Genomic DNA, 24478 nt, shown 5'->3' with positions numbered 1-24478 from the left:
CCTTTGCCCTCTTCCCATGGATGTCTGCTCATGTTGACGGCTCTGTGAGTAGCAGCGTAGCAGTCTTCTTGGGGAACATCAGCATCAGTGCTTAAGGAGGGAGAAAGCGCCTTGGCAGGTTGCAACTTCTTTTATGGCACTGGGGTCGAGGGACATAGAGGAAATATATCGGGAGGTGCCGGTGTCTGGGTTTACAGCATCTGCAGGAATGCATTTACCCTTGGGGTGTGGCCCATAGGACACAGGAGCTTCCCTGCACAGATCCAAAAGGCTTTGACCTTCGTAGCCTCGGCCAATTAAACTGGAAATTCCACTCTCATCAGTGTCAGTATCTGCTCAGACCAGTCTGTCTATCCCTGAATCTACCAAGGGCAAACAATACCATAGGTGGAATAAGGTGTTGAGCTGGAATCTAACAGTATTATTCCCCAATGTCAAAACCTGACATTGTTACCAGAAGGAGGGGACCTGTAGCATCTTACAAAGAACTTTGTTGCCTGGGAGGTCCAAGCCAACAAGCAATACCCAGATGAGTTAGGATGGGTGTGAATTACACACGAGTAATTCAGCACCTCAATGAAGTCCAACCTGCACCTAGAAGGATGGAAAATCCTTGGAAAAAGAAGGAAGACAGGATCTTGAGTTTGATTGCAATAATGCTCAATGGGAAATCCACTTATATACTATGGTGTCAAGATCCCTGCAAAACATAAGAAATAACAATATGTTTGTATTTATCTAAAGAAAGTCAGTGCAGATTTTAGAAAGCTGGAGTAATATACTCAAAGAAAAAGCCTACTCTCAGCACTATGTAAAGCATTAATAAAAAAAGTGCCTCAGCTAATATATAAGAAGAAACCGTAAGTCTGCCTCCAAAGTCATGATTTCACTGTAATTTCCATTGTTTAGCAAAATAAAGACGTGGGTAAATGAGCAGTAGATACCTTCATAAAGAGTCGAGAGTCCAGTTAATTTTATTGACAAGGCAAGCGCAATCAAAAAAGCCACATAAAAAAAATGCATACTGATTTTTACGTTATGTGGCTACACAGCATAGGAAATGACATTTATATGAAGCTAAAGAAAGCCAGTGCAGATTTTAGAAAGCTTGAAATACTTAAAGTAAAAGGCCACTACCAGAACTGGAAATCATTAATAAAAAAAAGAAAGCTCTCAACTAATATATAAGACGAAACATTACGACTGCATACAAAGCCATCATTTAACTGTAGTTCTTTTGAAACAGAAAGTGGTCAAATGAGCAAAAGATACCTGCTTAAAGAGTCAAGATTCAAGTACTTTTATTGGCTGAGAAAGCACTTTAAAAAAGCCATATAACATATTCCACTAAGTTAGACATAAAGAGAGACACAAATGGTAAACTGGCACGATTTTAAAACAAAGCACAAATGTGAACTGGCATACTTTCCTTTGAGACACTGAACTTTCAAGTCTTTGCTAGCCCCACCACATCACTTTCCCAAGTGACATTTTTTTTACACTTCTGATCTTGATTAAACAAGGCAGTGAATGTATAACTCTTCATTGCTGCGGCATCAGAAAACAAGCATTTGCAATGCAATGGGCCTCACATTTGCTTGAATTAGAGCTATTGGCGCTGTAAATTCATAACTGCACTTTTCTTGCCACATAAATTGGTCAACCCTGCCTCATAATTTGGTCTTTTCCTGCCACATGATTCCAGTGGCCCTGCATATATTAGCACTTGCATTTACCTTCTTCCTCTATGTGCAGCCAAAAATTAAAATGTTGCCGTTTTGCATCCTAATTTAAATCTGCCATGCTAATTACAAAAAAAAAACACTTTCACCACCCCACCATCAGAGTTGCTGGCTGGCTAACACAATTCCCCCTAAAAAAGGACACAAGGCAGCCATAGAGGAGTAATGAGGGAAATGAACTAGAAGGGTCACCCAAACCTATCAAGAGTGTTCAAACAGTCATAGTGTAATAAGGATGTTAAGTTGGCCTGAATCATCCTCATAATTGCAATGAGGAGAGATTAATAAAATATATACAATTATCATATAAACCCAATAAAACCTTTATCAGAAATAAACTTTTGGCATTTAACTGTAATGCTCAGAACAGGCGCCTAGAGAATACCACAATAAAAATAGGATTTGTAAGAAAAATGGTCATGTAACCATATAGTTATCCCTAGAGGGTATAACCACATGACAACAGAATGGCAGAAAGTAATGCAAAGTAACCATAGATTTAGCCCCTAGTGGGCCTAGTGCCTTACACATTTTCTGGCCTACCAGGCCTACTGCAATACTATTACAAACAAGGCCCTTACAACACAAACTACTCTCAGCTGTAAAACAAAAGTTCCAGCCATAAGAGCGCTTACAAAGACAATAGATTTCCGCGTTTTTTACGTGGAGAATTTACCAATTACAAGTGTTTTTGTGAAAGCTATGGCGCGCAAAGGGGAAAGCCAAAAGAAATGCCCCTCTTAGGTAACAGTGTGAACAATGTGATCAGCGCTTCAATAACAGAGATGGAGTTTGCGCTTCTGTTCTGCGCCTTTAGCGTCATGGCCAACATGTAGCATGGACAAACATAAAGCATTTACCAATGACACCAAAGAATTTTTGAAAGGCAAGCCCACAAACAAATGAAATTGATGGGCGTGAGATGGGCATGGTTAAAAGCGACAGGTAGATAACAACAGGTCAAAAAGCGCTTGTGCACTCGACCTAAAAAGAGCATTGACCTCTTGTGAACTCAATCCCCTTCTATGTCAGCAAACGAACAATTCATGTCCACTGCAACAATGTAATATGTACTGAATTGAATACCAAGGCTGGATCAGGGCTTTCTCAAAGTTAAAACCACATGGATGTCGACAGTGCCCAAGTGATGAACTGGACCACATGCACACCATCATTGCAACTGGCAACGAGTCTTCGCTCGCGTAACCATGGTACTATCTTAAGAACATGGTCAAATTTGCCAAGCTCTTTCATCATCATGTCTTTAAAATAAAGTATCCCAAACAGTAAGTGACACACGGAAAGGAAAGAGCTTTACGTTTACCCATCAGTCTTCTAGCCAATCGTCCCTTTACATTACAATAATTCCAACTCTAACAGAGATTTGTAGTTTAGCAAATCTTTAATCTTTTCTTTTTGCTGCATTGCATGGTGTTCCTGCAAATAATTTTGAAAAATAAAATATCTCAGGGCTAAACGTTTTTCCCTTCTTAAAAAGGTATTCAATACCGCGAAACACTAAGGTTTTGTTTTGCACGTGAATACAGGAAAAGCTTTGGTTTCGGGGTCAAGTATCTGATGGATCTTTCATCTAAATGTCTAGATCATTGTGAAGAGATTTTTATAACCTTTGTATGCTAAGAAATTCTCTGGAAGGGGATGCACAGAGATGATATGCAATGAGCCAAGTACGATTTACAATAATATCATGCGCATTAAAATACATCTGTGTTTTAAAGGTGAACTTTAATTTGCTTTTCATGATGAATCAACCAAAAGTTTACTGCTGTTTTCCTGCAAACTGTTCTGCTTTACTATAATAAAATGATGACACTTTTCAGCCATCCAGTGTTCTACATGCTCGCAATACCACCATCAACCCTTCATAGTCCATAAATAGAGGAATCTGAACCGTTTCGATTATTGTGTATGTCCCCGAGTTTGTCTACCAGGAGTGTTGCAAAGAAGGAGTCTAGTGGTTCATCACCTTCAATTCTGTTGAGGCTAGGCAGATTAAAACATTCGCCCATTGTGCAACTGATTGTGGTGGCACCACGTTTAGTGCAGCAGCAATGGAGCACTTGATTCAATAACCACCAGCCCACTCTAATATCTTATTTCAAATTATTTCAACATGCTTTGCTGGCATGCGGAACACCTCAAATCAATAAACTGAAAGGATTTTCAGATTCGGATTTTGGTAGGTCGAACATGTTCTTCTATTTAAGATGTGCATGTGATTTTTTAACCTGGAGAGGGCAGTGTATACAAAGCACGTTGTGAAAAAACTGCAGCAAAATTCAAATCAATAGTGACCACTGGTAGAAAGAATATCCATGGATGTCCTTGTTGTTAGTAACTACCCATGGAAGTCTGGCGTGCTTGTCCATCAGATGTGGTCGAGCTCATGTTCTAATGAATAAATGACGAGATGGTTAATCTATGCACAGTAACTGAGAGTTACTTCCCACTGGGTAGCGGTGTGAGTTTCAGTTCTACCTCAGCAGATTAAAGATGCATAAGCAGTGCAGGAAACTCAACACGACACACTGAAGACGAGCAAGCGGCGGAAAGGAAACGGGGTACTGAACCTTTACTCACAGCACAACTGTACTTACGCACTACTTGCAGGTTCTAGGGTACTGACACAGGAGGGTTTATAATAGCAAAGGCGCATTCTTTGCAAAAGTGAAAGTCTTTTCTTGCTATCTGTATTTTTCTGGCATTCCGTTTGCTCTTACCGAAGACTAGCATTCATTTATTTAGAAACATCAAAGTGGTCTTTGTTCAATGACACCTACAAATTACTCTAGGTTCAACTGTTAGAATCCGACAAACAAAGGAAATCAATACCTTAAGGACTAAAAGAGGAAGATGGAAGATAACGGGCCCGATAAACAGAGGGTGGCAGAAACAGATAGCAGTTGAAACTAAGGGCCTGGGGCATGGCTATACAAGGTGGTTTTGCAAAAAGAAGTATATTACCCGAGATCTACAATATTAGCGCTTCTACGAAGTACAGCCTGAAAGAATTTCTGTGGAAGATTTGGAGACACCAAAGACAAGGGTCTTCTAGCTTTGCAAACTTAACTTTTCGGTGAGTAAAGGATGCTATAAAACCCAAGCTAAAAAGGAGTGGAACTTTCTGTACTTGGAGCAGGTCACTGCTGAAGACTGATTTGTATTTTACATATGTTAAAGAAAAAATGTTTTGTGTGCCATATTTTCAAAGGGAATGTAGCTGTGGTGATAAATATAATAAGTGCTTAAGGAATGTCCAATGACAGCATATAACGCATACAAAAAATAAAACAAACCTACAAACACCTGAACAGTTGACAACGTGCCAAACTTAAGCAAAATAGCTTTGCTCATCAATGAACTCACTGTGTTATAACAGCAGATCACCGACCTACACAACAGCTTCGGACACCAGACCCAGCCAACCACCACAGAACCTGCAACCCCAGCCATCACCCTCAACGCCTGGACTCACATCAACACGGAAGAGACCAAAGCCACCATGAACTCCATCCACTCCGGTGCCCCCTGGGACCCCTGCCCACACTTCATCTTCAACAAAGCCGACGACATCATTGCCCCGCATCTCCAGACCATCATCAACAGCTCGTTTGCTTCTGCCACCTTCCCCGAGACCTGGAAACACGCCGAAGTCAACGCCCTACTGAAGAAACCTACGGCGGACCCCAGCGACCTGAAAAACTTCCGTCCCATCTCGCTCCTCCCCTTCCCTGCCAAAGTCATAGAGAAGACCGTCAACAAGCAACTTACCAACTTCCTTGAAGACAACAACCTACTCAACCCCTCTCAGTCTGGATTCCGAGCCAATCACAGCACAGAAACCACCCTCATCTCAGTCACAGACGACATCAGAACTTTGATGGACAACGGAGAAACAGTCGCCCTCATCCTCCTCGACCTCTCAGCTGCCTTCGACACCGTCTGCCACCGAACCCTAATATCCTGCCTCCGCTCCACCGGGATCCAAGGACAGGCCCTGGACTGGATCACCTCCTTCCTCTCCAACCGCTCCCACAGAGTCTACCTCCCACCTTTCCGCTCAGACCCCACCGAGATCATCTGCGGCGTCCCACAAGGCTCCTCGCTCAGCCCGACTCTCTTCAATGTCTACATGAGCCCCCTCGCCGACATCGTACGCAAACACAACATCAACTCCTACGCCGACGACACTCAGCTGATACTCTCCCTCACCAAGGACCCCACCAGCGCCAAGACCAACCTGCAAGATGGAATGAAAGACGTCGCAGAATGGATGAAACTCAGCCGTGTGAAACTGAACTCAGACAAAACGGATGTCCTCATCCTCGGAAACACCCCGCCGCCTGGGACGACTCCTGGTGGCCCACGGCCCTTGGCACCGCACCAACCCCCTCAGGCCACGCACGCAACCTCGGATTCATCCATGACCCACTTCTCACCATGACCAAAGAAGTCAACGCCGTATCATCCTCCTGCTTCCTCGCCCTTCGCATGCTCCGAAAGATCTTCCGTTGGATCCCCGCCGACACCAGAAAGACAGTGACCCACGCCCTCGTCACGAGCCGCCTGGACTACGGCAACACCCTATACGCAGGAACCATTGCTAAACTCCAGAAACGCCTGCAGCGAATTCAAAACGCCTCCGCCCGTCTCGTCCTCGACATAACCCACAACAGCCACATCTCCGCCCACCTGAGACACCTGCACTGGCTGCCCGTCAACAAAAGGATCACCTTCCGACTCCTCACCCACGCACACAAAGCCCTCCACAACAAGGGACCCGAATATCTCAACCGTCGCCTCAGCTTCTACACGCCCACCCATCAACTTCGCTCCGCCAACCTCGCGCTCGCCACCGTCCCTCGCATCCGCCGCACCACAGCAGGTGGGAAATCCTTCTCCTACCTGGCGGCCAAGACATGGAATTCCCTCCCCACCAACCTCAGGACCACCCAGGACCACCTCGCATTCCGGAGGCAACTCAAGACCTGGCTCTTCGAGCAGCAGTAACCCCATCCCGCTAGCGCCTTGAGACCCGCACGGGTGAGTAGCGCGCTTTATAAATGCTTGTGATTTGATAACTATAGAAGTAGTAGTGTGTGTAGTGGTTCAATATGGTGCCTTTGGGAAGCCAAATTTACAGGGCTCCCAGAAGAGGGCAGTCAAAAATCCCATTAGCAAGAAGTCCTACACACTGCAAGATGTAAGAGAAATACAACTGATATAGAAACTAGATTCTATTTCTTCTTCTTGCACTAACTCAGTAACCTAGACATTCCCCCGTTCTTATAAATCAATGTTCATGAGATGATACTCTCGGACATTGTTTTTCCTTGAAGAACAAAATTAAATAGTGAAGGAAAACATCTGATATGGGGATGTTTAAACAACAGAAGGATGGAACATACACTGTGAACAACAATGACGCCTCTTCCAAAGGTGAATGGTTTTTAATCTAACTGGAAATCAATGTTCCTACTGGGAGCAGATGGGGACGGGTAGTGAACAGAGGTCCAACTGGCTGCTTTGAAAATCCCCATCTTCAGCCACAGTAGAACGGACTTGAGGATTACCTGAAAGGTACCACCTTTTTAACCAGTAGCAAATTAACTTTAAGAGACTAACTTCCAATGACTTGATTGGCAGCTGGAAACCTACATCAATTGAGACTGGCAGAGGCTATCTTCACAGAGCAGTTCTGCCTTGTTTTCTCATTCTCTGGCCTTTCCAACAATTCTTCAGTTCGGACGATGACCTTTAACCATCACTGGGTAGAAACTCGATTGGCTTGTGTCCAACAAGCTACTTTTCTTAAGATATAATAGGCTGATTTGGTACTGTTTTTATGTATACTTTCTAACATGTGTTATCTCTGTGTATCATGGGTGAGCACAGAGCACAATTCTATCCAATCCTTCATAGCTTTAGCATGGAGTACCAATCCTTTTTTTCATGTCAGAATTGATTGTTACTGTCTTTATGATGTGTCCATATATTCCTGCATATAGGGTCCATTTTTTTTTTTTTTTTTTTTTTTAAATACACACACTCATATATATATTTTTTTCCCAGCATTCAATCGGTCAAAAATCAACTTTTCAGCATACAATTTTCAGGCACTCCACAACTTCAAAACTCTACCTTTTAGGAGTGCTTGTACTGGGAAAAGGTGCAGGTAAGTACTTCCATTCCGCATCAGTTGATAAGTATGAAGTTAGATAAAAGCAAATATCCTGTAAACTCCACACCATGTCATAAGGATGTTAAGAGTACACCAATTTATGATGTAAATATAAGCAATATGTCTGTAAAGCAAGGTAAAAACAGTGTATGACGGAACAGTTCCAGACGTTTCCAAACTGAAGGACGCACTACTCCCCCAAAAAGATGCCATCTGAGGCTGGATTTATCAGATATCATTCAATTTATTATAAGAGACACTGTATCTTGCCACCACAAACCAAACGATGAATAAAGGGCCTCAGTGCTTATGTATGTAAAGTGGTTTATTAAAAAAAGAGTTAAACTAATGGGCCACAGGAAAAAAATAAGTTCTTACTATCTTCTGGGGGCCAAGATTTGTCCTCAAACACTGCTATCATGCCTATACAGGAAACCTCTATAACACAATAACATGAGGGGATTAGGCCAATAGGAAGCTATGGTAAGGATTTCAGGTGTTCAACTCAGTGGGTCTGCTGTGCAATGGTTGAGTCCACCAAAAGCAGTTTCACTCAAATCAAGGAGATGCAGTGGAGCTTGCCGATGAGCCATTTCTCAAGTCTTTATGTCTAGTTACCGAAACCTCAGAGGCCAATCAATCGTTAAACACACCAGAATACAGACTCAAGGAAGACCGTATAGGTGTTAAAAGTCTCAGGTGAATTTAGTGGGCTCCTTCTGTTGTAATAAACTAGCACCAAGTGTACATCCCCATGGGTACCAAACTCTAGAGGCCTGCAACTCAAAAAGAGTGGGTTAAAGAAGAAAATCCTAGGCATGGCTGTGTCCCTCTCAGAGTTGAAATGGCACAACTGAAGCACCCCTCTGGTCAGGGATTGTGCTTGGCAGGGCAAGGACCCAGCATGAGCACCACATTCACAGTCGTATAATGCTGATCTGCAAGTTCTTGACTGCAGGTGACAAAGTTTTTTCTTGGTATGGTCTCAGGCAGCTGATCTGCAAAGTCCACATGGCTGCTGGAAAATTAACTCCATAAAGACTTTAAATGGGGTCTCAGCCAGATAGGCAATATTAGTCCTGCTCAGACATGCTTCTCTCCTTGCGCTGCACAGTGAAGCTCAGTTTCTAAAGTAGATCACATAATGTGTTCTTCAAATTTCCATGCCTATTACTGGCCTTGAGGGCAACATCCCGGAGTAGTGTTCTGCTCTTGACAAAAACCTCTCAGGGGTTGTGCATATAGTCCCTTTGAGTTCCAGAAAAATTACATCTAAGGGCCAAATTGGGGTCATATTTAGCAAGCTTTGGTTAGGGTCACTGACAGGAAGAAAGATTCAACCACAAAAGAAGATTTCTTCAAAAATGTAACCCCAAAGTATTCAGGGATGGTGCACTTAAATGGTCTTTCTGAAACTGACTTTAAGAAAGATTGTTATAAACTGGGCAAACCAATGTGTACTGGCTCTAACCAAACCTAAACGCTCTTCAGCCAAAGGCTTGCCAATGTTATGAAACCTACAGAACAACATAGACTGAAGAACAAGACCTAGTTACAATGGCAGGGAAGCCCATTTAAATCCCCCCCCCCCATCATACCAAGACGCTTAACAGTGTTTCGGGTAGGACTAAGCCCCAAACTCCTTGAATGTTGCCATGACTAAAAGGAAGGGCAAAACCAACCTGGAAAGGAACGATACTGAAAAGGCAGTCAGAGTGTACCATAAAAAGACACACTTCACTCTGCACACAGTTTCCAAGTACATACACCACACAAAACCTGACAGTCACAGCAAAGAATACATCATGCCCAGAAAGAAAAGCAAGGGACACCGTTATGGGAACTATGTAAAATGACAGGAGAGCTCTGGTAAACCCCACTTCCTCCAGGGGTAGAGGTGAAAGACAATCATACCGCTCAACTAATATCACGCGCTGGGGGAAGAAAATAAGATAGATCAAAAGTTTGAGCTAATCTGAGCCACTGCTAATTACAAAGCCCCACGATCAGCTGATATCAATTTTAAGGTATAGATAGCCTGGTATGAGGGGGCAGCAACTACCTTCAATAAGCATATGTCACAGAATCACAAAATACATCCAGTGGACTCGCAGACTCCATTTCTGCTTCTCAACCTTTCTTCACCTCCATTAGTCTCTCTCCTCAAGGTGCTTCTTTTCTTTACTTTTACGCTCCTATTTCTATCTCTAATATTTGTGAAGAGGCAGAAAAATGTTTAAAAATAAATATATAGATACCCCAAAATACCATAAAAACAGAGTCCCTATCTTTCAATTTAATGTTAAACAATATACAATTCATATGTACAGTGGCAAAATATAGCATAGCTTTAAATTTGGGAACCATAAAGAAATAAAAAAAATACAAAAAAGAGAATGAGACAAACCATAGCCTTTTGTAACAAAACTGGCCATGTGACACTGGGATCCCATATATTTCATTTGAAAGGTTTTTGGAAGGAGTTAAAGGTGCTCTTACCTGTAGCTGCAAGAACGGGATATTGAAAAATTTATGTAAATATTTTAGCCCAAAGCTGTTCTTCATGGAAGATTCAGCATAGCGAATGTAAGAAGAGCCTGGGCGCCTGTTGAAAAGAGAAAAAAATTGATGAAGCAATGAAGCTGCAAACACTAACCCGTTTTCCTAGTGTTATCCTATTTGCAGTTCTTTTGCATTTACACTTAGTTTCCTAAATAAGTAATAAACCGGTATGACAAAGTGACCCACTGATTGAGTCTGTGATTGAGACAGGGTGTGTCAGAATGTACCAAAGTGGATATATCGGTCAATGCAGAATATCATGCCAGTTTTGCAACCACCCTTCATCTGCCCAGTCACCTAAATGCAAAGCATTCAGTGACCTAATCATCTCTTTCTTTGGTAAAAAATAAATAAAAAAATCAAGGGTTCCCAGCTTGCTAGTAATTAACACAAACGGCACTTTGTAACCTGAAAAATCATAATAAAATACTCAGAAGTCAGGAATTCAGAAAGACAATTCTCTACCGTTATAAATGACCAAGCTGTACTTCCAGCCCCGCGTCCTCTTTAGAGACACTATGACTACTTTAAAGGTAGATAAAAAATATAGTTGTCATACATCCAAAGATCATAAATACTAGACCACAGGCTAGCAATGAAATCAAAGCATGTGCCTTTATAGTTACTAAATTATCTTCTGCATTCAGTCACAAAGTAATGACAATGCACGAGAAGTCATCATTTAGGTATAACTTCTTAGTATATATAGTATAGTATTGAGCAGCCAAATGAGTACTCATACCTGTTAAGGCTCTGAATGCACTCTCGAACGTCGTCAGGAAGGATAACACGATGCTCCCCCATATCCCTATGGTTACCCAGTACACACACCGGAACATGGGTCGGCACCTTTGGCAGCTCCCGCAATATGTAGTTGAATGTCCTGGATATAACAAAAAGGAAGGTGAAAAAACACGGTAAGTGAACGTACCAAACAAAAGAAAAAAACAAAAGGTTATGAGAGAAATACAATTAACCCTACACCCCACCAATCTGCTTGCTCCCATAATTATGTTACTCAAGAAATAATACTTACTATTTTTTTCAAATAACCACTATGAATTACTCCAGGCAAGAGTAGAGTCATGACACAGACTAGGAGCAAGCCTGGATATGATAACATGTTAAAACATCATGCACAGGATAGTTCCCTTCAATAAAAAGTGCAACACACTACCCAAAAGTGTAAGGCAAAAATTACATTAGCAGTGACAGTACATGATACCAAAAAGGCTTAAGCTTTCATTACCTAATCTGTATTATTCTGCTGAGTTAAGGAAGTGAGGCCAAAAAACAAATAGACGGGAATTTATTTGTTGGCATGGTCTTTCTGTCCAACAAGGACTATTTGATAGTTTTCTTCAGTTTTTTGTTTTGTTTGGGGTTCAACAGGCTTCAGTTTTTAAGTCCTGCTTTTCCTTTTTAAACCCCAGTACTTACTTTATTTTATTATGCTATAGTTAAGGACGTCACTGGCATGCTTGTATTTATGCTACCTGTACAGTAAACAATAAGATGATTTTTATTTTTTTGGGAGAAAATACGGAAAATATAAAAGTAAGTTAATAATTCTAGTACTTCTCTAAATTCCAATCAGGTAATCAGTCTGAGTACCCCAGAGCTATCACCAGTAACTCCACACCCCGGAAGTTTTCAGTACCTTTCGAATGTGGGTTTGCCAAGAATCACAAGTGAACCCAGAGATATCATTAAGAAAGGAGGATCAATCTGGGGAGAATAAAGAGTACCAAGCCCAATTCTGTTGCTAAATTGTCAGTCTCCACCGGAGGTTCACCCTGAGATTTTGGCTGTTTCAGCAGCCAGAGCCCCCAGGTGAGACTGGAAAAGTAAAAATTCAAGCGGCACCAATATCTCCTGATATTGACTCTATTGGAAACTCATAGTGGGGACCGAGATAATCAAGGTAAAATCAATCAACAATAGCTCCTTATTCATATTTATAATACAACAGAATGACCAGGTTACAAGCTTGCATCTAACTTCTACTACTACTACTACCATAATCAATATAAATAAATGAACTTCAGTAGTCATACAGTTTCAGAGTATTTTCATGTTAAATTATATAAAACTAGTAACCTATTCTGAGCTGTATTTTGATTTTCTGAGCAAAAGAAATTGATCAGCCTCAACCAGAAAACAGTAACCATATGTGGTCATGATGGATAATGGCAGCTTATTATGAATATTATTATCATTACTGTTATTATTGAGGTATTTCTATAGTCCGGACATCACCACATGGGTAGTGGAGTGCTTCACATAAAACAACAGATCACAAAGAAAACTACAAGAATTTAGCAAGAGCGCCATTAAGTTCATTATTATATGGCTCCATGTAGAGTTTGAGAATGTGAATTTTTAGAGTATTATGGTAATTTAGGACATTTGAACTGCATCCAAGTTGTTAAGTGTGGCTATTCCACTTTCTAGGAGCGTGAAAGGAGAACACCTGGTTGGAAAAGAAGATGGTACACTGACCCTGGAAGTCTACCAACAAACCACAAATTGGCATAAGGCTGTTAGAAAGGATTTACTTGATACAAATGGAAAGGGTACTGCTTAAGCTCGAAGGTCAACTAGATTCACTGAACCTTTGATGGTTTCTGTCTTGTAACCACTGGCTTCCCCAGGACACTGAGATAAGGCATGAGAACCGATACCATCAATTACCTGAGGTGTAATGTGCGTTTTCATCAATCTGGCACCCAGTTAATCTTCTTCTGCTCTCATTTTTTCCGAAAGTCCATGCCAGACAAAAACATGTTGTTTATCTGCTACTAGAGTTTGACCACAATTTCATCTAAGCACCTCAAATGGATGTTTGGTAAGGCTTTTTTCTGCTAAATATGAATTTCCGCATAAATTCCTAATTTCAAAGTATTTACAGGAAGCAGATTGCATCAGACTATTTTCAGCAATTTCCCTCTCTGGCTCAAAGTTGTGCAGATCTAATAGTCAGCCCAGGAAAAGAGATATCAGGTCCATCAAGGCACCTACATTGCTATGTTATCAGTTCCAGCTAACTGGTACGGCTTCACATAGGCTAGAACAAAGATGATTCAACCATTATAAAGACCAAATAAATGCTACTGAATAATTAACACCTGCTGGAAAGGGAGGTCAGAGGGTGATGAATCCAAACAAAGTTTTGTATACATCACACATTATTTCCAAAGAAAAGTAACTTGTTCTGAAAAAGGCCACTTTTCTACACAAAGTCATCAACATAAAGTGCTCCTTAGCAGTTTCGTGGGGATTGGGTTTTAGGAATATGTCTATTTAAACGAGGGAAGAGCAGTGTTTGTAGTAAAGGTAATGTGTGTGTCCATATGTTAATGCTGTTTAAGTTTGTATTTATGGTTCAGTAATTCAAAGCCTTTATTATTAGGGTGAGCGCTCAAAGGAAATATAAGCCTGGACTGCACTACTGAGAGTGGTTCAAATATAAAAATGTGTACAGACATTTGCAAAGTTTAACAATACGAAGCTATGTATAATGTTCCCAGAATGGTCTCTGCTCAGATGCAAATATTTGAAAAAGCTTGAAAGCAAGTTTGATTTTTTGCTTTCAAAATACAATATTCACATAAAAATGGAACTAGAAAAAAAATAACGTTTTGCTAAACTATGTGAAATTTAGGTGCCATTTCTTTGAAGCACATTTAGTAAAATGTGCCGATTCATGCTAAAATATTATTAATGGAAAATCAGTGTAATAATTTTTTAACAAGATTATGGGAAATATCAAAATAAACAACCATTAAGTCTGACTTTGGTGGTCAGTCTTTTGGTTTTGTCAATGCGGGTTTTGTTTTGACATAGTTTTTGTAAAACTTTATTGTTGTGGGAGCTGCCGGGCCTTCATCGTTATAACAAACATTGGCAAAAAGAAAAAATAATTTTTGTCTCAAAAAGCACATATTGCTCAGTAGTCCCTTGCACTGAACAAAACTTTTTTTGTGTGCAGATATCCTACTTGTGAAAGGGCAGAATGCTGTCACTCAGGGTGAACCCAGCCGATAGCTAGAGAGATAACAAAACAAAAGGGCTTGGTTAACATCAGACCTAATTTGGGGCCCAATTCTGAAAAGAAAGTCACAAAAATGCACCCATGGGATATGTCCTTGCATTGATGCAGAATTATGGCTTACATAAATTCAAAATAATCTACAGAAGTAGGCTAGGGAATTGTACTTCTAGAAAATATTTGTGAACTGTATTTTAGCACAAGCAAATGTGCACGCGTAGATTTTCTCATGCGAATATCTCAAAGTTTACAAGTTCAGTCTCCTCCAACCACAATTTTTTCCCAACCCTGAAAGAAGTTTTACTTCTGGCCTTGTCAGGTATAATTTTCCAACCTTACTCAGTATGGAAAAAAAAGTCAGAAGACCTGGCGAAAACCCCTAAAACATGCAAGTTAGTAGGTTTGCACGGATTCAAAAGGGCATTCCATTCCTGGAACTATTGTTCACTGCTACTTCCAGCCCCAGTTTGTGATATGTGGAAATATGGCAGAAGAAAGGAATTGCTAGTATTCAAATCTTACTATAGTATGAGCCCTGGAATAATCCGAGAGGCTATTATCAGAGCATGTATATAATGAAATTGCTGCCATAATTTGTCGCCGCACTAATGGGCACGAAAGGGACAAGTGGATTTTTTTTACAGGATAAGTAGATTTATGACGCAGACTGCCCCATGGAAAGGGGGATATTTTGTTAAATGCCACACCTCCTGCTATTTGAATTATTAAACTAAAGCATTTTGCTGATCTATTCTAAAGAAATCAGCCTTACCCTGAACAGAATCAAGACAGTGATGTTTTGTGAACAAGCTCACCAAAGACTTAGGGTACCTCATCACGAGTCTGGCGGTCACTTGACCACCAGACTTGCGGATGGCAGGTCGGATCGCCGCCAATGCAACAGTTCAAGTGCCATATTTTGACCACGGCCGTAGTGCGGTGGGGGGACCACCAGAATCAGAGATCTTGGCGGTCTGGCGGTTGCGGCGGTCCTAATACGCCAGGGCAAGGCTGCAAGCAGTGCTGGCCCTGGGGATTACGATCTCGTTCTCCGCCAGCCTTTTCATGGCGGTAGCACCGCCATGAAAACGCGGGTGGAGGACAGGTGCAGGGGGCCCCTGCACTTGGCATGGGCAGTGCTAGAGTCCCCCTGGCCAGCACCCTCTCAATGTACTTGGCATGGGCAGGGTGCTGGTGCACCCTGCATCCTACAGCATTGCCAGCCGTCTCAATTACGAGCCAGAGACAATGCTGTAGGCTATTTCCTGCTAGGCCAGTGGGGGGAAACTGAGGTTTCGGCCTGATGACCTAGAGTGAAAATCTTAATGGACCCGGCGGAGAGGTAGTCACTATGGCGGCAACCGCCCCCCCTTCGGAAGTTCGGTGGATGGTCTAAACCGTCCGCCGAACTCGTAATGAGGCCCTAAATCACTTGTCATATCTTCATAAAGAATAATTCTCACAACAGCCAAGCCTCTGCCCTGTACCAAAATGAAGTCACAAAGCCTCGAGCAGTTCCTTCAGGGGAATTTCTATCACCTTTTCATTCTTTGTACCAAAGTAACAAACTAACAGTTGGTCATCACCTGTCCAGTGCATCTTTGTTTACTCCAGAAAGAACCTGAAGGCACTTCTGTATTATAAGTAAAGACATTTCTCCTTCACTTTGGACCAATGTGGTGGCGTGATAGAATAAAAGTAAAACTATTCCTTGCACAAGGTCAAATTCTGGAATAACCTTTAGCAGGAGGGAATGCTGGGATCTTAAAATAACCTTGTCAGTGTAAGTCAATGTCACAGAGAAAGCTTTCAATTCTCAAACCAAGTACTGCAACTAACAAATATAACTATTCAAAAGATATATCCGTCAAGGAATTGAAGTACCAAGTTAAGACACGTCAGTCCCTTCACAAATATGGATACTATTGTTAGACAAAAATTTGTTTCTCTGTTCCAGAGTATATAAGAATACAGAAAAGGCTGCCAGATAACCTTTTACAGACAAGCTATTGAGACTATTTTTGACAAGGAAGTCAAAAACTTCAGGATAATAACTACATGTAATAGCACCTTAGGTGTACCATTTGGCAAATGTATTCCATAGCCTTAAAAATACAAATTTGATAGAATGACATTTAGTTAGCAGCAGAACATCCTTTACATCTGTATGAGAAATTATGTGACTATGGCTTCATTAGAATTACTAAGCATGGAGGCTTATGATGGAACAGTTCAGGTTCGGGACTACTCACTATTGTAAACAATGCAAATCGTTCCTGTTTGGATAAGGCCAATATTGTTGTCAACATATGTTTAGCACCTGTGAGTACCATACCTGCCACCTGCAGTTCTGTACTACCATAATGACTTCAGATCCGTGTTGGCTGATCTTCTGTACCACAGCAAGCATGACAGAAAATCACAAAATGGCATACTGGAGACAGAATATTCAGTCAGGACATCTGCAAGCAACCTTCCTCAAAGACGTTCAAGCAAACAATATTTTCTACTTCGATTCACATGACAGGTGAAAAGGCTTACTTTCAGGACCACCCTAGTTTTCGAATATCTAATGCAATAGATCATGGTCATTGATTGGCATAGATAAGCTGCTAACACTCTATTTCTTCTTCTATGGCCAAAAACTCAAACATTCCGAGAGTTTCACTTCATAGAGTCCTGAAGCTACTTCCTTCTTCCTTGGCCACAAAGTACCTGGCTTGTGTTGGCTATTAAACTGGTGTCAGACACCTTTATGTTAGAGGAAGGAAACCCATATAGGTTTCAACTAACATGTTTCCAGCACCCACAAATGATTAAATGTGATAGGAAGACGCTTACAAATAAAGATAGGGAGTAACCTTGTGAATAATCTGTATTTTCCATCTTTGCAAGAAACCGGACATTAAGTGGACATCATGTTTTGAAATCAAGGGATTAAAATAGTTTTCCACAGTTGGGGGAAGGACAAAGAGAAGAACAGTTCTATCTATTTTCAAATAAACTCCTTTCAACTTAGTGGCAAGATATCAATTGCTTCTGCAGTGACTGAACTGGCTAACGAGATCAATGGTAGACAACTCAACCATAACCCTCAAACCCCAGTGGTGCTTGTGGAGTTAACAAAAAATGAAAAATGACCATATAATTTATGTGGCTTTTCATTGTTTGAAGTATTCTAACAAATATGTTTTTCTTCAAATCTACCACTTGCAAAAGGGATAGGTAGGACTGTTCACTGCCAGAGAACCTTATGGCATGAACTCAAGCATGCCTCCTCAGTACTGCACCTTCCTCCATTCACTTTCACCAGGGCTTACAGTACACAGAATAGTATGCATATTCCTCATAGAGGAACCTATTCCATTCTTGAAAAGCTGTTGAAAAGGGGTTCTGCCGAACCCCTGCCGAAACTAGAAAACTTGCTGAGTCCACAATTTTAAGAGCGCATGTAAATAAGAAGTCATGAGGAAGGTTGCGTTTGAAGCAGTCAGAGCTAGCACTCACTGTCTTCAGTTTCTTATTTGAGGGTAAGGCATCATGAATTATTTTTGCTGAAGATACCTGAATTACTATGAGTTTTGCTCCAGATTCGAAATTATGGAATTTGGTAAGAAGAAGCAGGTGTCTGCCTCCTAGCCTTCCTGCCTGTTGACTGCAGCAAAATACTGAGCCTCCCCTCCCCCCCACAATATTATATGGATGCAAGTTAATCCCGCGAATAAGGGCAACTAAGACTTTCCACATAATAATCTGGTGAAACGTTTACTTCTGTTGTCTTTAGTGATTATTCTACGGATACCAATTCTCTTATTTATTTATTAACATTTTTACAACTGCAACTAAAGAAACTGACTATTCAGAAGGCAGAACTGATGGTACACTAAACAGTACCTCAAGGGGCGTATCACAGCAAACTCCATTTTACAGATCCCTGCTTCATTGTAACCACCCTCATACCGTTACTGGTTTTTGGCCAGTGTTTAGCAGATCTTAATGCAGAGGACTATCCGATTCGAGGGAGTCTTTTTCTGCACCACCTGTCCTTTCTTTGAACTAGAAAACCCCACAAACAGCTGAATGACCACCCTATGATCTTTAATGCAATCCATGTAAAAGCTTCGCTGTCTTTTGGGATGCAGCAGATGCAGTCTATCTCTTCCTGTGAGGAGTGATGGATTGCCCAGTCTGAAAAGAAGTCATGACTTTCAGCAAGGAGGTGGACCATGTCCTCAGCATCAGTTTGCTTGAAAACAATTGGTGTACAGCAATTGCACAGAGAGAGCCTGGAGCACACTCACAAGACAAGCTAATGTTATTGCAAGGAAGAAAACAATCTTTAGGGTCAGAAGATGCAGCAAACTTCTGTACACTTGCTGGAAGGGAGTACACCTGAGAAATGGCCTAATTAAGGTAACATTGCAGCATCACAAAAACCTTTGGGAGGAAACATGTAGGTCAAACCTTTAAGAAAACGCATAACAACAGGTGATTTAATCAAGTACCATTGGTATGGTAAAAGCAAGAAGGCCGAAAGCGCAGCAAATATCCCCTAATAATGCCCACTGCAAGTCTTTGCTGAGCCAAAGAGAAAGCGAATAACAAAATATCTGACAGTTTAGCATTTAAACAGTCTATCTTACGGACTCCAGGCCAGGCTACAAATGTATCCCTTCTCCCAGTGTAAACAGACTTTGTGTAACGGTGAATGGCAGCCAGGATGACATCAACATCTTCAGGTGGCAAATCAAATGCAGACAACTGCTGCAGATCAATCTCAATTCATGGAGGTGCAGATTGCGTATTTTGGGGGTGCAGAACCCAGACCTCCTTGCGCAACAAAGATCCTCCCAAAACGGTAGGCTAATCCAAGGAGAGATGCAAATACCCAGTAGGTTCATGCACCATTATCTATTAGCACAATTCAGAACTGTTAAGATGAATGAGGTTTGGTCAAACCTGATCTTCTCCAGAACTCTGAAAAGGAGGTAGCAAGAGAAAGACATACAAGAGTCCATGCTCCACTTGAAGCGAACAGCCTTCTTGGGAACTCCAGCACACACAAGTGCCAACACTACCTATAGTCAACAGTGGTGAATAGAACAAGCCAGAGTTTTTCCCATTTCTGCATCATCTCTGGGTCTCACTGCCATTCGTGATCAAGTAGGCATCGCCGGCTGAGTTAGTTCGCCATGGCTTTCAAAGATCCTAACAGGTGGTTCACAATAAAAGAGATGACCTGTCAACTAGAGGCGCCATACCTCCTGGCACAGGACCCCGCTGTGCTTTGTTTGTTGCAGTACCCATGGTGGTGGTGGTTTTGTCCATGAAAACCTGGACCAGCCTCCCTTTGATAGATGTTAGCAAGGCCTTCAACACCAAGTGAATGGCCAGCAACCCCAACAGGTTGATGTTTAAATGAGTCTCTGCCAGTGTCCTCTGATCTCCAACTCTCCCAGATGACCTCCTCAAAACAACAGTGATGCATCAGTCATCACAGTCAGCTTTGGGTGGGGTCTTCCACTCATCCAGTTCTGGTCAAGCAGCCACCACTGCAGGTCTTTTGCAGTCTCCTCCAAAACCTAAATCGAATCTGATAAGATTCCCTTGGTGCTGACTGACAGACTTCAAATCCCACTGCAGAGCTTGCATTTGCCATCTGGTGTTGTCAACCAGCAGGTTACACATGGCCAAGAATTCTCCAAGCCAATCTTACTGATACTCACTACAGGGGCTGAAACATCGGGATCATAGCCCGAACGCCCTGGACTCCTTCAACCGGAGTGAAGGCTCGAAACTGCACTGTTTCCTGGATAGCTCAGATGAACAGTGGTTTCCGCAAAGGAGTTAGTTGTGACTACGGCACATTGATCGAGAATCTCAAAGATGTTAAGAGGTCTGAAATAATCTGAAGGTGGTCCATGACTGACTTCTGGTGGCCCTGCTTCAATAGCCAGTCATCAAGGTAGTGGAAGACTGGTATCCCCTACCCTCTGCAGGGTTATTGTAACCACCACCATCACTTTTGTGAACTGAGGGGCACTGGGGAGGCCAAAGGGGAGCACAGGGAACTGAAAATGCTCTTTGCGCACCTTGAACCGCAGGTAATACAACTGCAGGAAGAAAAAGTTAAAATAGGCATTCAGCAGGTCCGTTGCTACTATCCAGTTCTTCTGGGTCCCAAGCAGATAGTACTCTGCAAGCATCTTGAATTTGTCCTTTCTCAGGAAGAAATTGAGAGGGGAAGATCTTCAATAGGACAAAGATATCTGTCCATCTTCTGCACCAGGAAATAACAGTAACAGCCAGCCCCCATTTCAGAAGCTGGGACCCTCACTATGGCTCCTTTTTCCAAAAGAGCCTTGATCTCCTACCACAAGAATAACAAATGGTCCTCCGGCAGCCTCTCTGATGTGAATGGAATATGCAAAAGATTTGAAAGGAATGGTTGGACATATCCTTGCTGGTGTATTTAATGTACCAGTCTGTAGGATATGATGCTTTACCATCCGTGGAGGTAATACTTTATCCTGTCTCCAATACAGTGGCCATGTGTCACTGAGGGGAAGATAAAGCAGCTTGGTAGCAATAGCGGGAGGGGTGGGTGACTGAGCAGTGTGTTGCTCCTGAGGGCCTGAATTTTGTCAGCTGGATCCCCAATCCAGGACTTGAAAGAACTGGGAGGGTCTGTTGCTATGGAGGTGGATCTTGCTGTTGTCTTTGCACAAAGCCCCACACTCACAGAAGAGCCTGGGGAGTGTACTATGGCCCTCTTTTCCTTGAAGAGCTCCAGGCCCCAGGGCCTCATAAAGAGACGGGTAGCATTAAACGGCAAGTCCTTTAATGACACCTGAACTTCACCTAAGAAGCCCATGTACCTCATCCAGGTCTGACACCGAACCACCACTCTGGTACCAACTGACCTGCCCAAGCAGTCAGTGCTGTCCAGCCCAGAGCAGATGACTTATTTTGCTACATCCTGCCACGTAGAATGATCTGTGCAAGGTTGGTGTGGTATCCCGCAAGATCTCACTGACCATATCACATCATGCATGTCAGTATCATCCCAGGAGGCAACTGGCATTTACTGTGTGATGAGATTGGCATCACAAGGAAAACATTATTTTTTTTTAATGCTGCCATGTGCTTTGATTCCCTATCAGGAAGCGCAGTAAGGAATGAGTTAGATTCCAGTCTACTTGTGGATGCCTGGACTAACAAGCTTTCAATCAATCAACCATTAGATTTGTAAAGCGCGGCTTATCACCCCGGGGGGCATTCAGGTGCTGTGGATTGTCGCTGCGAACCACTAGCTACTCCTCAAAGCGCCATGTCTTGAGCTTTCTCCCAAAGTCGAGGAGGGTCTGCGAGATGGGCAGGTGGGAGGGAAGGTCGTTCGAGATCTTGGCAGTGAGGTAGGAGAAGGAACACCCTGCACTGCGTCAAACTCTCCGGACTTGAGCGAAGGCGAGACTTGTGAAATGGAGTACCCTGGCGGGCTGGTGGAAGGAGAGTCTGTGATTGATGAGATTGGGTTCGATGTTGTGGAGGGCTTTGTATGCAATGGTGAGAAACTTGAATTTGCACCTCTTGTGCACAGGCAGCAAGTAGAGACCTCTAAAGTGGGGGTGATGTGGGTCCATCTGGGATGGTCCAGGAGTCATCTCACTGCTGCGTTCTGAATGGTCTGGAGGCTGTGGAGAAGCTAGGCGGGGAGTCTGACGTAGTGGGTGTTACCGTAGTCTAGTCTGCTGGTGATGATGGCTTTGGTGACCATCTTTCTGGTTTCGATGGAGATCCATCTGAAGATCTTCCATAGCATGCAGAAGCTGTGGAAGCTGGAGGAGGCCACTGTGTTTATCTGAAGGTGAGTTTGCCGTCAATGATGATGATGCAGAGATTGCGGGTGGGGTCAGTCGGAGTCAGGGGCTATCAGAGCGTGGCGGGCCACCAATAGTCGACCCAAGGGGAGGGGTTGCTTCTGAAGACGATCACCTCGGTCTTGTTCTTGTGCATTTTCGAGCAGTTGGATATCATCCATTTGGCGATGTGTGTTATGGCGTTGCTGAAGCTGGCTCTGGAGGTGGTGCGGTCTTCAGAAAGGGAGAGTATGAATTGGGAATCGTCAGCCTATGAGATGATGTTGAGTCAGTGGGAACAAACAATCTCGGCCAACCGCATCACGTAGATGTTGAAAAGGGTGGGGCTGAGAAAGGATTCCTGGGGGACGCTGCTTAAGTTGCTCCTAGGTTCTGAGATGAAAGGTGGGAGGCGGACCCCTCTGTGAGGAAGGAGTGGATCCATTTGAGGACATTGCTTCATATCTCGATGTAGTGGAGTCTAGAGGTGAGGATGTAGTGGGAGATGGTGTTGAACACAGCAGAGCGGTCTAGGAGGATCAAGGCGGCCTTCTCTCTGTGGTCGAGGGGGGCCCTGATGTTGTCCGTTGCAGCGATAAAGGCTGTCTCAGTGCTGTAGCTGGAGCGGAAGCCTCATTGGGAGGAGTCTAATAGATTGTGTCTTTCCAGGTATTCAGAGAGCTGTTTGTTGATGGCTTTTTCCAGGACCTCGGCTGGGAAGGGGAGCAGTGAAATGGGGAAGTAATTTCTGAGTTTGCTCTGGTCGGCGGATGGTTTCTTCACTTGACCTCTGCTTGATACCATGCTTCGGTAAAGGTGGCAGTCCTGATAGAGGTGTTGAGGATGGGAGAGAGGATGCTGCGGATTTCCTTCTGGCCAGATTGAAGATGTAATGTGGGCATGGGTCGCTGGGTGAGTCGGAGTGGGTCGAACTCATGAGGGCTGTTATCTCCTGGATGGTTAGTGGCTTCCAGTCGGTGATCAGGTGGTTGAGGGAGTCACCAGATTGAGTCAGTAAGTGTGTGATGCTGGTGGGTTGGGGATGAAAGTTTGTCGATGGCTGTGATTTTGTCATCCAATAGTCGGCTGTGAGTCGCAGAGGGTCTGAGTGGGTTGGATTGTGTTTACAGTGGCTGCTGGGCAGGAGAACTCTTTGACGATCATGAAAAAGTCCTTCGTGCGGATGGTGCTTTCCTCAATGCAGCTAAGTAAGGTGACCTTTTTTGATTCTCAGATACAGCGATGATACTTGTTCAGAGTACCTTTGAACGTTGTGCGGTCTGTGAGGTCCCTACTACTGTGCTGTCTTTCTAGCCTTTTGCATGCTCTATTGACTGTGCGTAGTTCGGGGGTAAACCACCTTTGCAGGCTTGCTGGAGTCATGTGAGGCTGCATAAGGAAAGGAGGGCCAGAAGGGGCATGTCTAAGGATGTGTCTATTTACTGGTGGACAAGATCAAGGTTTGGCCCAAGTGCCCAATAGTTTGTCCATCAGGGCTTCAATAAAAAGGAAAAACTTTTCTGTAGAAGTCTGTCCAGTCTGGAGGCCGTTCGTCTGGACATTAGTCTGAACTTAAACAGACAGAAATTGCAGGTCTAAAATGTCTGCAGCACATCTGATCACCACATCAATAGGAGCTGATTCCTGTGCCGATGAACCGAGGGAGAGTTCAATCCAGTGTACGGGGAGGTGTCTAGTCCACAGGCAACCTGAAGGTTCATAAAAAGACTGTCCTCATCATAATAATGGGATACATCTTCCCAGTTATCTCCAGTATCACCATGCTGACTGTGTTCGGAGTCTGACTTAAAAGGAATGTCAAGCAATGTAGGCAATGGCAGTGCCTTGTCTGGGTTAGAAAGAGGTTGAATCGCCTGCGGCAAAGGGTGTGGAGGATGCAACTGCAGTGGAGGTTCATGTCGGGTTGGCTTCAGAATCTGATACGACACTGGGTTGCCTCCAGCTTCGGCAGTATCTCTGGCAGCATCGACACGGCAGGGTCCGGTGTGAAACGTGGTGCTGGATTCGAATTTGGGCTGGGCATCGGCCCCTGAAGTCAGGC

The 24478-nt window shown here is 43.1% G+C and overlaps 1 protein-coding gene across 2 annotated transcripts in view; it reads right to left on the bottom strand.

The window, feature by feature from the left end:
* Positions 1 to 24478, bottom strand: part of RABL6 (RAB, member RAS oncogene family like 6) — a 383686-nt gene that overhangs the window by 203574 nt on the left and 155634 nt on the right. For both annotated transcript variants that reach the window (XM_069241431.1, XM_069241432.1), the window contains exons 6-7: positions 11249 to 11389; positions 10444 to 10549 (exon numbers count right to left, since the gene is read on the bottom strand). In XM_069241431.1, coding sequence (XP_069097532.1) covers positions 10444 to 10549; positions 11249 to 11389 — 247 coding nt within the window. The remainder of the gene's footprint in view (positions 1 to 10443; positions 10550 to 11248; positions 11390 to 24478) is intronic.

This window comes from Pleurodeles waltl, chromosome 6 (assembly GCF_031143425.1).
Source record: "Pleurodeles waltl isolate 20211129_DDA chromosome 6, aPleWal1.hap1.20221129, whole genome shotgun sequence".
Classification (NCBI taxonomy): domain Eukaryota; kingdom Metazoa; phylum Chordata; class Amphibia; order Caudata; family Salamandridae; genus Pleurodeles; species Pleurodeles waltl.
Note: the sequence above shows the minus strand (reverse complement) of the source record. Positions and strands in the feature narration are given on the sequence as shown.